The sequence below is a fragment of the Zingiber officinale genome, chromosome 8A (genome assembly GCF_018446385.1).
Source record: "Zingiber officinale cultivar Zhangliang chromosome 8A, Zo_v1.1, whole genome shotgun sequence".
Lineage (NCBI taxonomy): Eukaryota > Viridiplantae > Streptophyta > Magnoliopsida > Zingiberales > Zingiberaceae > Zingiber > Zingiber officinale.
The window spans coordinates 108,243,257-108,257,054 of record NC_056000.1 but is presented as its reverse complement, the minus strand read 5'-3'; the positions used below and the strand labels follow the sequence as shown (position 1 = coordinate 108,257,054).

The window sequence follows — 13,798 nt, the reverse complement described above, 5'->3', positions numbered from 1 at the left end:
TCTAATACCTCAAGTTTTAATTTGTCATTTTCTCTTGAGATATTCCTAGGCATGTGTCTAGTCTTCTTGGGATTTCTACCTAGGTTTTCCTTAACTTTAGAAGCGTTAATCCTAGGGTTGGTATTTCTAGTGTTATCCTTACCTAGGCTAACATGTTTAGCTCCTAAGCACATGTATTGGTTCCTAAAGTTAACATGCTTATCATTATTAACAATTGCAACAAAACTACTAGCATGAGTTTTATTAGAATTGCAATAATGAACCTTAGAGATTACCTTAGGGTTTGCCTTAGCTCCCCCTATCGATGTGCCCGGTCTCTTGCCCTTGTGAGGTTGCCTCCCCCTCGGACAATGGCTCCTATAGTGTCCCCTTTGCTTGCATTGGAAGCACACGATGTGCTCCTTGCCTTTGCGTGTTGGGACTCCGGCTTCCTTGACCTTTGGTGCCGGTGGAGTCTTTCTTACCCTCTTTGGACACTTACTCTTGTAATGTCCATGTTTCCTACACTCAAAACACATTATGTGTAATTTGCTTGAAATCACAGTGTTTGAGTTACCTAGAGTTGTGAATGGAGATGAGCTTTCTTCTTCAACCCTTCCGGAGGTGGAAACTTCTTCTTCTTGCTCCGAACTTGAACAAGAGGAATTCTCCTCCTCTTCTTCCTTGGATGTTGAGTAGCCCTCAACTCCCAATTCGCTCCCTCCATGATGTGAGCTACTTGGCTCACTAGGCTCCTCTTCATGGCTTGAAGTGGAGCTCTCCTCATGGTACTTGGCCAAGTTATCCCATAATTCCTTGGCATTGTTGTACTTACCTATCTTACACAAAATATTAGTAGGTAATGAAAATTCAATTGTTTTAGTTACCTCATTGTTGATTGTAGATTGGTGGACTTGTTCCTTCGTCCACTTGTTCTTCTCTAGAGGCTCTCCTTCTTTATCCATTGGAGGAGTAAAACCTTCTTGTACACAAAACCAATTCAACATATTAGTCCTAAGAAAATACATCATCCTTACCTTCCAATATGCGAAGTTGTCGTTGTAGAAGGGTGGAATGGTGATGTCTTCTCCGAATTGATCCATCTCTAGCTTTGCTCCCACGGGTGTGAATCCGACGAAGAGCGGCCTTGCTCTGATACCACTTGTTAGGATCCTTCGTACGGCTAGAGAGGGGGGGTGTGAATAGCCGCCCCAAATCGCTCGCGTTTCTTCCTACACTTCGTTAGCGCAGCGGAAAAATAAACTAGAAACGAAAGGAAGAATATCAAACCTTAGACGCAGCGATGTAACGAGGTTCGGAGATGATACTCCTACTCCTCGGCGTGTCCGTAAGGTGGACGAGCCCTATCAATCCGTCGGTGGATGAGTCCCCGGAGAACCGGCTAATATCAACTCCTTGTGGGTGGAGAAACCTCGCCACAAACGTTTGCAACAGCAAACAAAGAGTACAAGTACAAAGAATAAGCAAGAAATACAGTAAGAATACACAAGCACTCTACCAATCTTGCTTTCTCATCGACTGGAGTCCGGATGAAGCAGCAGCTGTTCCAGTCAGGGAAGCTCACGCGAAGCTTGCGAGGAAGGAACTCAACAGAGCTCAACACCAGAACAGCAGCTCTGTAGCTGAAGAGAAGAGGAAGAAGAGAGAATGCAGCAGCAGCCCTCGACCCCTATATACCTGCGAAGAAGACAGCAAGAAACTAGCCGTTGCGTCGCAACGGCTAGAACCCTGATTGGTCTGTGGACCGATCGAGTAACATCCAGTAGCACGAGTACGATCGAAGAAGCTATGCCCGTCCCCGATCGGTTCATGGACCGATCAGGCCTGATCGGTCCCGGAAGGCTCTGATCGGTCTAGTACCCCATGAGACCGATCAGGCATACTCCGATCGGTCCACGACCGATCCAAGGCTCTTCCTTCGCGACGTCGTCTCGATCGGTCCCGGACCGATCGGGACATCTTTGATCGATGCGTGGACCGATCACCGCCTCTCTTGCCTCTGTTCTGGCGATTGGTCACGGCCGATCGATGGCAAGAATCGAAAGAGCTTTGATATCGATCGGTCACGGACCGATCGAGCAACAGATCATTGGATCGGTCGGTGACCGATCCAGGGTTTTGGCCCAAACCAAGTCCCAAGACTTCCAAACCAATATCCGGTCAACCTTGACCTATTGGTACTTCATCCTAGCATCCGGTCACTCCTTGACCTGCTAGGACTCCCCCAAGTGTCCGGTCAATCCTTTGACCTACTTGGACTTTCCTCAACACCGGATGTCCGATCATCCCGATCCATCTGGATTTTCCTGCTCGGCTTCACTTACGACTTTCACCGCTTCACTCACCAGATTTCCACACTGCCTAACATCCTGATTAGGACTTTCCCACCGGCTTCACTCACGGGACTTTCACCGGCTTCACTCACGGGACTTTCCCTTTCACCTAGCTTCACTCACTAGGATTTTCACCGCTTCACTCACCAGATTTCCACACGCCTAGCTTCACTCACTAGGTCTTTCCTGGCTTCACTCACGTGACTTTCTCCAACCGCCTCACTCACCAGGGACTTTCCATTGCACTCACTGTGACTTTCTCCCGTGCCAAACTCCCTGTTTGGACTTTCCCCGTGCCAAGTCTCCATACTTGGACTTTCCGCGTGCCAAGCTACCTGCTTGGACTTTTCCCCGTGCCAAGTCTCCGTACTTGGACTTTTCCAGTGCCAAGTCTCCATACTTGGACTTTTCGCGTGCCAAGCTCCCTGCTTGGACTTTTCCGTTTGCCAAGTCTCCATACTTGGACTTTTCAGGTCAACCAGGTCAACCTTGACCTAGGGTTGCACCAATAATCTCCCAACCATCTATTCTTGTCTCACATCAAGAATACAACTCTTCCACGAGTGTCAAACATCAACATGCAACTCAACTAGGTCAATCTTGACCTAAGGTTGCATCAACAATCTTCCCAAGTCAAACATCAAAATACAACTCGAGTCAAGTCAACTCGAGTCGGGTCAACCAGGTCAACCTTGACCTAAGGTTGCACCAACAATCCTGATGTCTCCTATGCTTTGAGCATGACGAGCAGATACCAGTCAGATCCAAGTGAAAGTCACTGGATAGCGGTCAAGAATATTCTTAAGTACTTAAGAAGGACTAAAGAATATTTCTTGATATATGGAGGCGATGACGAGCCAGCTGTAAAGGGTTACAGTGATGCTAGCTTTCAGACCGACCAGGATGATTATCGATCGCAGTCAGGGTTCGTGTTTTGCATATATGGTGGTGCTGTAAGCTGGAAGAGTTCGAAGCAGGACACAATAGTTGATTCTACGACAGAGGTCGAGTACATTGCTGCATCAGAGGCAGCAAAGGAGGCAGTTTGGATCTGGAAGTTCATCACTGAACTTGGGTGGTTCCCAGTATCACTAACCCTATTGAGCTCTATTGTGACAACAATGGAGCTATAGCACAGGCTAAGGAACCTCGCTCACACCAGCGGACCAAACACATACTACGACGCTTCCATCTCATTTGAGAGATTATCGATAGAGGAGATGTGAAGATTTGTAGAGTACCTACAGAGGCTAACATCGCAGATCTCTTGACCAAGGCTTTGGCACAGAGAAAGCATGATGGTCACACTAGGTCATTAGGCCTTAGAGCCTACACTGATTGGCACTAGTGCTAGTGGGAGATTGTTAGTTAGAGCCCTAGAGCCAATCATTTGATGATTGTTGTATGGACTCATTGTATCATATTCTTATATATAAAGACATTTGGTTTATTGGTTATTATGCTTACTTGTATTGGTGTCAAATAAACTAAGTATAATAGCGTCCTTGAGTAGAAGGTTCTTAGCTATATCAATCGATTGGTTGAATCGATAGTGAGATGATATAGGGAACACTACTCTTAATCATTCCTAGTCGAGTATTAACATTCAGGGACAATGTTAATGCAATAAGACTAGTATGTAGGTCAACTCGATGACTTGATCTCACAAGTCATGGATATAGAGATATCAAGTTGACACATGGGTATACATTGGAGAATGTATACTGAATGACCCGCCATGAGAAAGTATCATGGATCCTTATATGAGTGTCATATACTTTCTCATGTGACTATTAGTATGACTATTAGTCCTTGGACCTGAAGTCACCATGGTTCCCTACATAAGGAGTTATGTACTTTAGTTTCGTCAAACGTCACCCGTAATTGGGTGGACTATAAAGGCGATTACTGGGTATGTAACAAATTATGCGGAGGGATGTGAGTAATGTAGATGGGATCTATTGACGGGAGTGACATCGATATTCTTGATAGAGTGAGACCGCACATAGGGTTTAGAAGCACTCCTATGTCCATGCCCAAATGAGTTAATATGATATGTTGAGCTCATTTGATTGAGTGAGTTTACTTGGAGTTCAAGATTTAGATTGATTAGAGGATGACACGGTCTATGCCTCACATTGATCAATCTAGATGTCAAGGATAGAAGGACATTTGTCATACTTTGTGAGGAGTCACAATTAGTAGTCACAAGGTGATGTTGGATCTCAACATTCTTGTAACTTGGGTAGTAATGATGTGTTGCTAGATACCGCTCATTACTTATGCTTCCAAATGGGTTTAGAAGCATTGCCAACGTTACAAGAACATATAGGGTTACACACAAAGGACAATTAGATGGAGATTAGGTTCATATGATGAACCAAGAGGATTAGATTCATGTGATGAATCAAATTGGATTAAGAGTAATCCTAATTGAACTAATTGAGTTGGACTCAATTTGATTCATGTGTTCAATGAGTCTAATTTAGATTATGACTCATTAAATCAATTTAATTAAATGAATTAGATTCATTATATTAAATTGGCTTGAATCAAATGGTTGTATTTGATCAACCATGGGAGTTATAATGTCAAGTTGGACTTGACTTGAGAGGAAGATGAAAAGTCAAGTTTGACTTGACTATTTGCCACCTCATTTGTGAGTTGGCATTAGGAGGACTAATGATGATATACCACATCATCATAGTTAGCACATGTGTATGCCACCTCATGGAGGTTACAAATCCCCTCTTTAATGACTGGCCACATTAAATGGAATGGGGGTTACAATTGTGGCCGACCACTTATGGTGGTGTGAATGAGTTGTTTTTGAATTCAAGCCAATTCATTCCATCTTCTTCCTTCCTCTCTTCTTGCTCTCCCTCTCCTCCTCCTTGGCCGAACCATCTAAGGTGCTATCACACCTTTGTTTGGTCTTTTCCACCTAGTTTGTTCGTGTAGATACTTCTAGTGGATCGTACACTTGACGATCTCGAGATCCGACGAACCGTTGGACGAGCGGGATTGCGAAAGACATCGCATCGAGGGTAAATTACTTCTCCTTGTAGATCTAGTTTAGAACTAGCATAAGAAACTCGTACTCGTAATGTTTTTCGAAAATTTTACTTTGTATGGATCTGGTGGCATGGGAATCCGGGTTTCCACAACGCGAAAAAGTGATTTTTGCGGCCCGAAATTCCCAACAAAAGGTCGGTCGGCCTAAGGCTATATATATATATATAAAATCTTTCCCCTTTACTAACTAATTTTGATGAAGCCTAAAATAAAAGTATGTTAATATTTTTTTTTATTCACACCGAAAATAATTCTATCAAGAGAGGGAGGGAGGGGGTTGTTAGTCTACACATCCGTTCGGTGCATACTTACAACCCTCATATGTCTGGACATCCGGAGCTCCTTCGCTTAGAGTCCCTCTCAGATGTCCTGATTCACTTTTAAGAATTGAAATGTCCGAAGCCCCTCCGTCCTGATATGTGTATATATATACAATGATATTTAAAATTATGATTTTCAAATGGGCAAACGTAATGTTAAAATAAACAAATAAATGTGCATTAACTAAATGATTTTTTAACAATTTATCAAATGACACATTTAATTTCTAAGATATTAATCTCTTTATAAAAAAATTAATAAAAATAAAAATGTTAATGACAGCTATAAAGTTGTTATTACCGATCGTCGCCTTTGTGAAATCACGGTCATGCTATTATCTACACTCGCAATGACCGAGTCTTAATTGTGCCAGGCCACAAAATACAATCGTCATTGTGGCCTCTCGTCAGGAGATCATATCTCTCTAGTCCATAAAAATGCAGATTAAAGGATGGTTCATTTTCAATTGCGATAAGATTTTGGTCATGGTTTGATCATAATTCGTTATAATCTTTTTTTGAGTTTATCGTCCCTATCATATTATAGTTTGGGTCGAAGTGAGTCGTCGGAGGTCATCCGAAGGCTGTTGAAAGTGGACAAGTATCTAGGTTGCCGGACATTGAGTAGGGGGCGACCTCCGACCTTCCATTCCGATCTAAAGTATAATCTGATGAGAAAAATGAACTGAGAAAATGATCATAATTAATTACAATTAGATCATAGTTATGATCCGATCATAATTAAAGTCTATCTCCTAGTTCATTTTATTATTATTATTATTTTTTTTTTGGACCAGACTAACTGCTCCCTTGGCCACAAAATTGTAAGAATATGATGTTCTAACTGTGAAATTACGATGAGGTTCTAAGCTGCGATTGTCGCTATCTCGTTGCGTTGCCAATTGCAACCTGGACCTAGCTGCAACTGTGATCGCATTGTTGCGATTAATTCAGTCGGAAAGTGGATTAATTATTTTTATAAAATTCAATCGATTTAATAAAAATTTAAAAATTAGTTTAATAGGTTTAATTAATTTTAAAATTTTAAAATCGAAGCCAAACTAATTTACTTAAAATAATAATTTATTAAAAATAAAAAATCTAATGAAATAAATTAAAATTTTAAATTAATTTGATTCAGTGCATAGAACGAGACTCTCGGTCGTCAAAATCTTCGCTATGGAATCTTATTAAATCTGCCATAAATTATTTATGTCTTGTATATGTTGCATTGTCATGTATAATTAATATGATTTGAAGTCATTGTATTGGTATCCGTCTTTCTGTGGTCCTGGTCCTATAATCATATCATCTAGATCACTTTGTCCTATAATTTTCATATTTAAAACGCTAACGAGTCAATCAACTTCCCTTGTATTTTTTGATTAGGGGGGCAGCTGTATAGGATCATCTAATCATCCTCACGTTCCTTGTTGTAGTTAGGGATGCCAAAAATAAATTTAGATTGTCAATATGATCCAAGTTGACATATTAGGATTGGGGGTTTTCATATTCAGGTTGAGGGTTTGTTCGGTTGTGTTAGGATTTAGTTGGATTTAGATTGATTTGAATTGACCCAGATTGATTTGAATTTAAGATTTAGGGGTTGTTTTAATTAAATTAAATTTTATTTTAAAAACTAAGATGCTTTGTTTACATTGTAACATAAGTTTAGTATGATAATAATAAAATATTAAGAAAAAAAGTCATAAAAAAATATTTTTTAATTGAGTTGGTCGGGTTATTCAGGTTGGTTGAATTATCCGGGTTCAGATTTATTGTTTTCAGATGATGTTCGGAGCAAGTTTGGAACGAGATTTTTTTATAATATTTTTATTTCGATCCGATTCGAATTCATCTTATTCATCCGAATTAACATCCCTAGTTATGACTTCATTGTACATGTCACAACTCCATCCTGCATATTGCCGTCGTGCGTTGTTGCTATATTGCAATATTTTTCGTTGTCTTGATCCACTATAACACTTAAGGTGCTTTTGGTTAAAGGTTATACTTGATAATCTTGATTATCCATCGAAGGTTATCAACAAAAGTCCTGTTTAATTAGGTAATCAACAATTTCTAGGAATGAGCGATGCCTAACACATCACTAAAACGTCAGCAAAAGGGGGAATCTGATTATCTCGGAAAGCTTAGGATTTTTTTCCATTCCGAGGTTAAGAACAACATTTTTCTAAAATTATGCTCCTAGTGCTGCGCATGAAGGAGGGGAGGGTAGGCGGCCGTTAGGCTTGGAAGGAGCGGAGGCAGGGAGGGGCGCGTGAAGGGACGACTCGTTTTGCACCAGCGATAGCTTGGTGGGATGAGACAGCAGCGGCGGCAGTAGCTTGGGGAGGAGGCAGTAGCTTGCAGAGGAGGTTTTGTTTTCCAGCCTATTTGGTGGGATGAACGATGGCGATGGCGGTGACGACAGTGGCAGCGACGATGGTAGCTTGCGAAGGAGGCAGTGCTTGCGCTGGTGGCTTGCGGAGGAGGCGGTGCCGACAATCATCTCTGAACAATGTCCTACTATAAAGAGGACATGATGATGGGTAGCGACATGGAGATGACGCCGGTGGTTTGCGCAGGAGGCAGTGCTAGTGGCTTGCTAATGAAGTGAGATCAGTTTGGGGAGGAGGTGGCACCGGTGATCATGTGGGTGGGAGCAGTGAATCAGCGAAAAGGTAAAAACAAAAAAGATGGAAAACTTAAATTATATTTTAAAAATAGATAAGTTTATTTTAAAATTTTAAAATACATAAGTTTATTTTAAATTTTAAAATAAAAATTAATTATATTTATTTATTATATATATTATCAAATGATTAATTAAAATTATTAACTAAATTTATTTTTAAAAAATTAAATATGAAATTAAAACAAAGGATAATACAATAAATGTCAAATTAGGTTATATCATTACCTACGGTTGAACCAAATAATATTCAGTTATGTTGTATTTCATATTACCTTGGTTATGTGATTACTACCAAGATTATGCATCATAACTTAAATCTTATGGTGCGTTTGGTTAGAGATTATCCTTAATAATCTTAGTTATCCATCCCAAGTTATCAACAAAAATCTTGTGTTAGTTTAGGTAATCAACGATTCCTGAGTCATGATACATGCCCGACACGTCAACAAAGGATCATACAATCCTAAAATCAAAAAACCTCTGAAAAGTACCAAAAATATCCTCCGATATTTATACTTTGAGACAAAAATATCCTAATATTTTTATAATGAAAATTTCATTTTAAATTATGAAAATTAAAATAAAAATGTGTGATATTTTATTTTAAAAATAAATTTATATTTTTGAAAATATTATATATATATATATATATATATATATATATATATATATATATATATATATATATATATATATATATATATATATAAAAGTAAAAAAAATAGTAAAAAAACTTAAAGTTAAAAAAAATTTAAAAAAAACGTAAAGTAAAAAAAATAACATAAAGTTTAAAAAAACACGTAAAAAAATTAATAAAATAATATTTGAATGTGTAATAAAGGATGATACAATAAAATATTAAATTAAATTATATATTTAAATTTTTAAATAAATACATTTTTTATATTATTTAAATTAAATCAAATAATATTAAATTATATTTTATTTCCTATAACTTTATAATCACATCACTAAATAAATAATAACTTAACCAAGCACAAATTGCTCGCCTTAAAATTTATATCCACTGTAATACGAGATCTACGGGCAGCACGCCCCATGAAAGGCTCAAATCATCCGTGAACCATGTTGATCGTCTGATCTGACATTAGGCAGTAATACAAACTCCGAGGAGGTCTAAATAATTTTGAAGAACTTGCTATAAAGCATCCTGCGCTAGGTGGGTCAAGACAAAATGTTTCGAGTATATCTAGTTTAAAGCAGTATCAACAACTATAGAGATTTGACCAAACTCCTAATTTCAGCCCTCACAATCTTCAACTATGGATTTTCTATTAGATCAACCATAACTTATTTAATTTTTTTTCTCCCTCTTTTTATTCCTCATCTTCATCCTCAATACCTCTTACTAGGGGTATAAAGAAATCAAGCTACTTGTGAACTATTCAAAACTTAATTCGATCTCGTTTAATGAAATTCATTAAGATAAATAAACTAAGCTCAAGCTTCGAAATACTCAGCTCGTTAGCTCATGGACACGTTCGTTAAACTCATGAATCAATTTTTAAATAAAAAAATAATAATTTTGATATTAAATTTATAGATTTTCACTCTACTTATAGATAAATATATTAAATTTATTTATTAAAATAAAATTATAAATTTTAATAAGAATATTATAATTTTCTCTAAATATATAATTTAGTTTTTAATAAATATTTAAATTTATAATTTATATTTATTAAACTCATTTAGATTAGATAAAAATTCGAATAAACTCGTGAGTCATGAATATATTCATTAAATAAAGTTCGAGCTCAATTTGATTATAAACGAATCAAGTTCAAACATTCAAAAGTTCGGCTCGGCTCGATTAAACTCTTACCTCTTACCTCAAATTGCATCAATTCAAATTGCATCAATTAACACAGTAGTATGATAGCTCATATCAATAGCTTCCAAGTTTTTGTGACCAGCTTCCAAGACATCTTCTAGATCAATTTAGGACTAGTGATTTTGAGTCTAAAGCTAGGGTTTGAACATCGACAAGAGGGTAGTTTGAGCCTTGCGTTCAAGGCTAAAAGGAGAAGAAATTAATGAGAATAAAGGAAGATGGAGACTTCTAGATAGTGGCATATGCATTCAAGGTTAGAATAGACGAAGAGAATAAAACTAGCATGATGATTTTAATTTTGTTTTTCCCTTTCCCACTTATGTTTTACCAAGTAAATATTTTTTTCCTTTCTTTTTGTATTTAAATTCCTTCTTTTCCTTCTAGAGAGTGACATTTAAATTCTTCAATATCTCACTGTGTAAATTACATTTACTCAGCATTTTAAGCATTCTGATGTGCCATCATCAGTACAGGAAAGTCCTAAGTCCATGCATCCATGATTTTACAGAACAGGACCTAGTAAAAGCACTAAAACCCAAAGTTTACGGCTCTTGTTCAACTCTTTTTTCTGACCCAAAGAGCACACGAAGTACAAAACTTTGATTTATTCCACATTACAAAGTACTAATTTATAAATATCTATTTTGATTTCCCTTTAGCCTTCTCGTTCATAGTCAATATACTCTAATCAAGCATCCTGCTGGGCGAAGACATCAAGGAGCTTCAATGCCTGCATAGATGGAATCAATAATCCTTGATGCAATTCATAGAACAAAGTATCACATAGGATGAATCATAGAACAAGTTTCAAGGAAAAAGATTAGTATTAAAAAAATTGAAATTACAAGACACAAACCTCTTCCACATTGAGTTCGAGCCGGAACTTGGGTCCATCGTAGTGGTGAAGTATGGGCCTGAAGGCATCCTCTTCCAATGGCTCATAGACCTTTCGTGTCACGACTCTTACCTAATGAAACAATGACGGATAGTACACATGCTTTCAGTAACACATCCGAGAAACAAGTATTAATTGGAAACATGAAATTTGTTGATTTTTGGTAATTGCTTAACGTGGCCGCATTTGTTCTTGACCATCGAATGGTTATGGAACAATGCTTAAGGAGACCGCAATTGTTTGTTTGACTAATCTGACCAAAACACGTTAATGACCAAGTCTTGGCAGATCAGAAGATGGTAGGATTAGTTGTGGAATAGGCTGATAAGCTTGAATAGGTAACCAGTTCATTCAATGAGATGAGAACAAGCAACAACCATCACATTTTTGCTAAATATTGTTTGGCTGACCTATTATTCCAAAAACAAAAATTGGTATTTATATATTACAAGCAGTTTCCCTGGTTGTACAAGTCAGATGGCAAATCGAACTTAGATGGATTCCACTAATCTGAATAACAAGTAAGCTGTCATGAGTAGATATCACTAACGCATAATTAGGAATTTCTCCACTATTACCATTTTCCATTGCAAATGAATCAGTCAAAGACACGGATCCATCTTTAGACAACATCTTTGACTACCATTAATGAATATTTTGAACTACATCAGTTCAAAGTTAGCAAATCTGTGAACCACGGTGTTCTATTGCAAAGAAAATGAGATTTCTATCAAGCATTGCTCGACTTACACAAGAATTGCTAGATATTAAATGCCAGTATGCATATTTACAAGCTTTGTTGTTTAAAAACAAAAGATGATTAGGTAAATGAAGAAAGTTTAACGATACCTGAGCAGGGAAACGGGATTCTCCAGGGCCTTTCCTGTCCTCCCATGCGGTGGGATCAATGTTAGTTCCTCCAAAGCTAGCTGACTGCGCAATAGAACATGACAGATACTTGTGTAAGAAATTCCCTCGAAATTGAGATGAAACAAACAACAAACAGAAAAGGATTAAGCACCTCAAAGATTCCATGAAGCTGATGGGTGGAGTAATTGTAGAGGAAAAGAGGTAATCCTGGCGTGATTGCTCGTACTGAATCCCTATATCTTGATGGAAGACCTATCACAAATCACAGGTTTTGTCAGCCGAAATTAGATAACAGAAAACTTCCACAAAAAGGAGCAATTTTTGAGGTTTAGATCGACAATAAAGAATTAGTACTTCTATTCAAAATGATTTCTTAAGCAAGCTCATATACAATCTTCTCAGTCATCCCAGGAAAACTAACTAAACCTAAAAGATTCTTTTTTTTTTTTTTTTTTTTTTTTGAAGAAGAAGAAGAAGAAGAAGAAAGGGCATACCAAACAGCTGCCTCCGGAGGTTTTCCTCCATGGTGTCGTTGTTACAGACGAAGATGTAACCCCCGATCGCCTCGTTCCTTGGAAGAGCTTCCGATGGTGGCAGCGTCTTAAACCTCTTGTCAACCGCCGCCTCTTTATTGTTGTTGTTGCTGCTGCTATTGTTGTTGTTAGAGTTCTTTTTCTTCTTACCGTTGCTTCCATCATTGCTATTAGCGATACCCTTCTTCCCATTCCCTCCCACCAGCTTATTAGCAGGCTTATTGACGGCCATATTGTCGAAATAATTCTTAATAACCCCACCGTTCCCACCATCGTTGTAATTTCCGCTGCCGAAATAACTCAAACTCTTATTGCCTCCGGCATCGGCGCTCTTACCGTTGTCGGCGTTGTTGTACCGATTGACGCCGTAGTTGCTGGTGCCAAAGGCGAGCTTCTGGGAGCCTCCGAACGCGGACTTCCACCCGCCGTTGAGATCAGAAGGAGAATTGGAGTTGAGTGGTTGCTGCTTGACGAAGGAGTCGCTCCAGATGCTGTCCCCAATGGAGAGATTGGCTAGACCCGAGGTCTGCAGCCGTAGCTGATCGCTGAACTGCAAAAACGACGCCTGATCACGGAAATTCCTCTGAGCCTCCATGATTCTCTACAAAATCGATCGATCGGGAAGAACGAGGTGACAAATCGAAGATCGGATTGGGGAGATCGTCTCCGGATTTGGATTAAATAGCGGCAGAATGGGGGAAGCTTCGAGGAAGGAGGAGGGGGAACCGCGTAGGTAAACGAACGGTCAGATGAGGGCCGACGAGGGAATCATTATGGATGGACAGTAGATCGGAGGATGCAGCCATACTTAAGGAACAAGGAAGTAGAAGTCGCCCCTCCCTTCGCATCGCATCTTCTAGAAAGCAAAGGCGCGTGCAAACGTCAGCTAGGACTGAGGGAGAATACCTCGCGTAGTTGGTCGAACACGTGGCGAGTCGTTTGGTCGTGCACGTGTATTAGATCAGCGCGTTGGCTGTGCGTTTGTTTGTCGTTGTTAGATGGGCCGAAGTGGGCCGTTTGGGCTTTGGTTTGGATGTTGAATAAATGTCCAATTTGGATTGGAAAATCGGCAATTTACTTGAAAAAGATAACACTATATTCTAAAATATCTTTCTCTTTAAATAAATTATGAAATAATAATAAAAAAAAATCACTACCATTCTATATCGGCACTGAATTGTGATTGCAACCAAGCCGGTCACGGTCTTGGCTATAATTT

General features: G+C 38.7%; 1 protein-coding gene across 2 annotated transcripts; it reads right to left on the bottom strand.

Moving 5' to 3' along the window:
• Positions 1 to 10,669: 10,669 nt before the first annotated feature.
• On the bottom strand, positions 10,670 to 13,286 carry LOC122009917 (B2 protein-like). 2 transcript variants are annotated; one of them, XM_042566230.1, is made up of 5 exons: positions 12,541 to 13,262; positions 12,198 to 12,298; positions 12,026 to 12,109; positions 11,138 to 11,248; positions 10,670 to 11,011 (listed from the first exon to the last, which is right to left on the bottom strand). In XM_042566230.1, the coding sequence occupies exons 1-5, from the start codon at positions 13,172 to 13,174 to the stop codon at positions 10,970 to 10,972; spliced, it is 972 nt and encodes a 323-aa protein (XP_042422164.1). In that variant the 5' UTR covers positions 13,175 to 13,262; the 3' UTR covers positions 10,670 to 10,969. The 2 variants fall into 2 exon arrangements, 1 of the variants encoding a protein (XP_042422164.1); XR_006119704.1 differs by having other exon boundaries at positions 11,138 to 12,109; positions 12,541 to 13,286.
• Between the last annotated feature and the right edge of the window lie 512 nt (positions 13,287 to 13,798).

Coding starts and splice junctions, on each gene's coding strand:
- LOC122009917 (XM_042566230.1), bottom strand. CDS start 13,174: ATGGAGGCTCAGAGGAATTTCCGTGATCAGGCGTCGTTTTTGCAGTTC. Junction 12,299..12,540: donor CCTCCGGAGGCAGCTGTTTG/GTATGCCCTTTC, acceptor GATTTGTGATAG/GTCTTCCATCAAGATATAGG. Junction 11,012..11,137: donor TCGAACTCAATGTGGAAGAG/GTTTGTGTCTTG, acceptor CCATCTATGCAG/GCATTGAAGCTCCTTGATGT.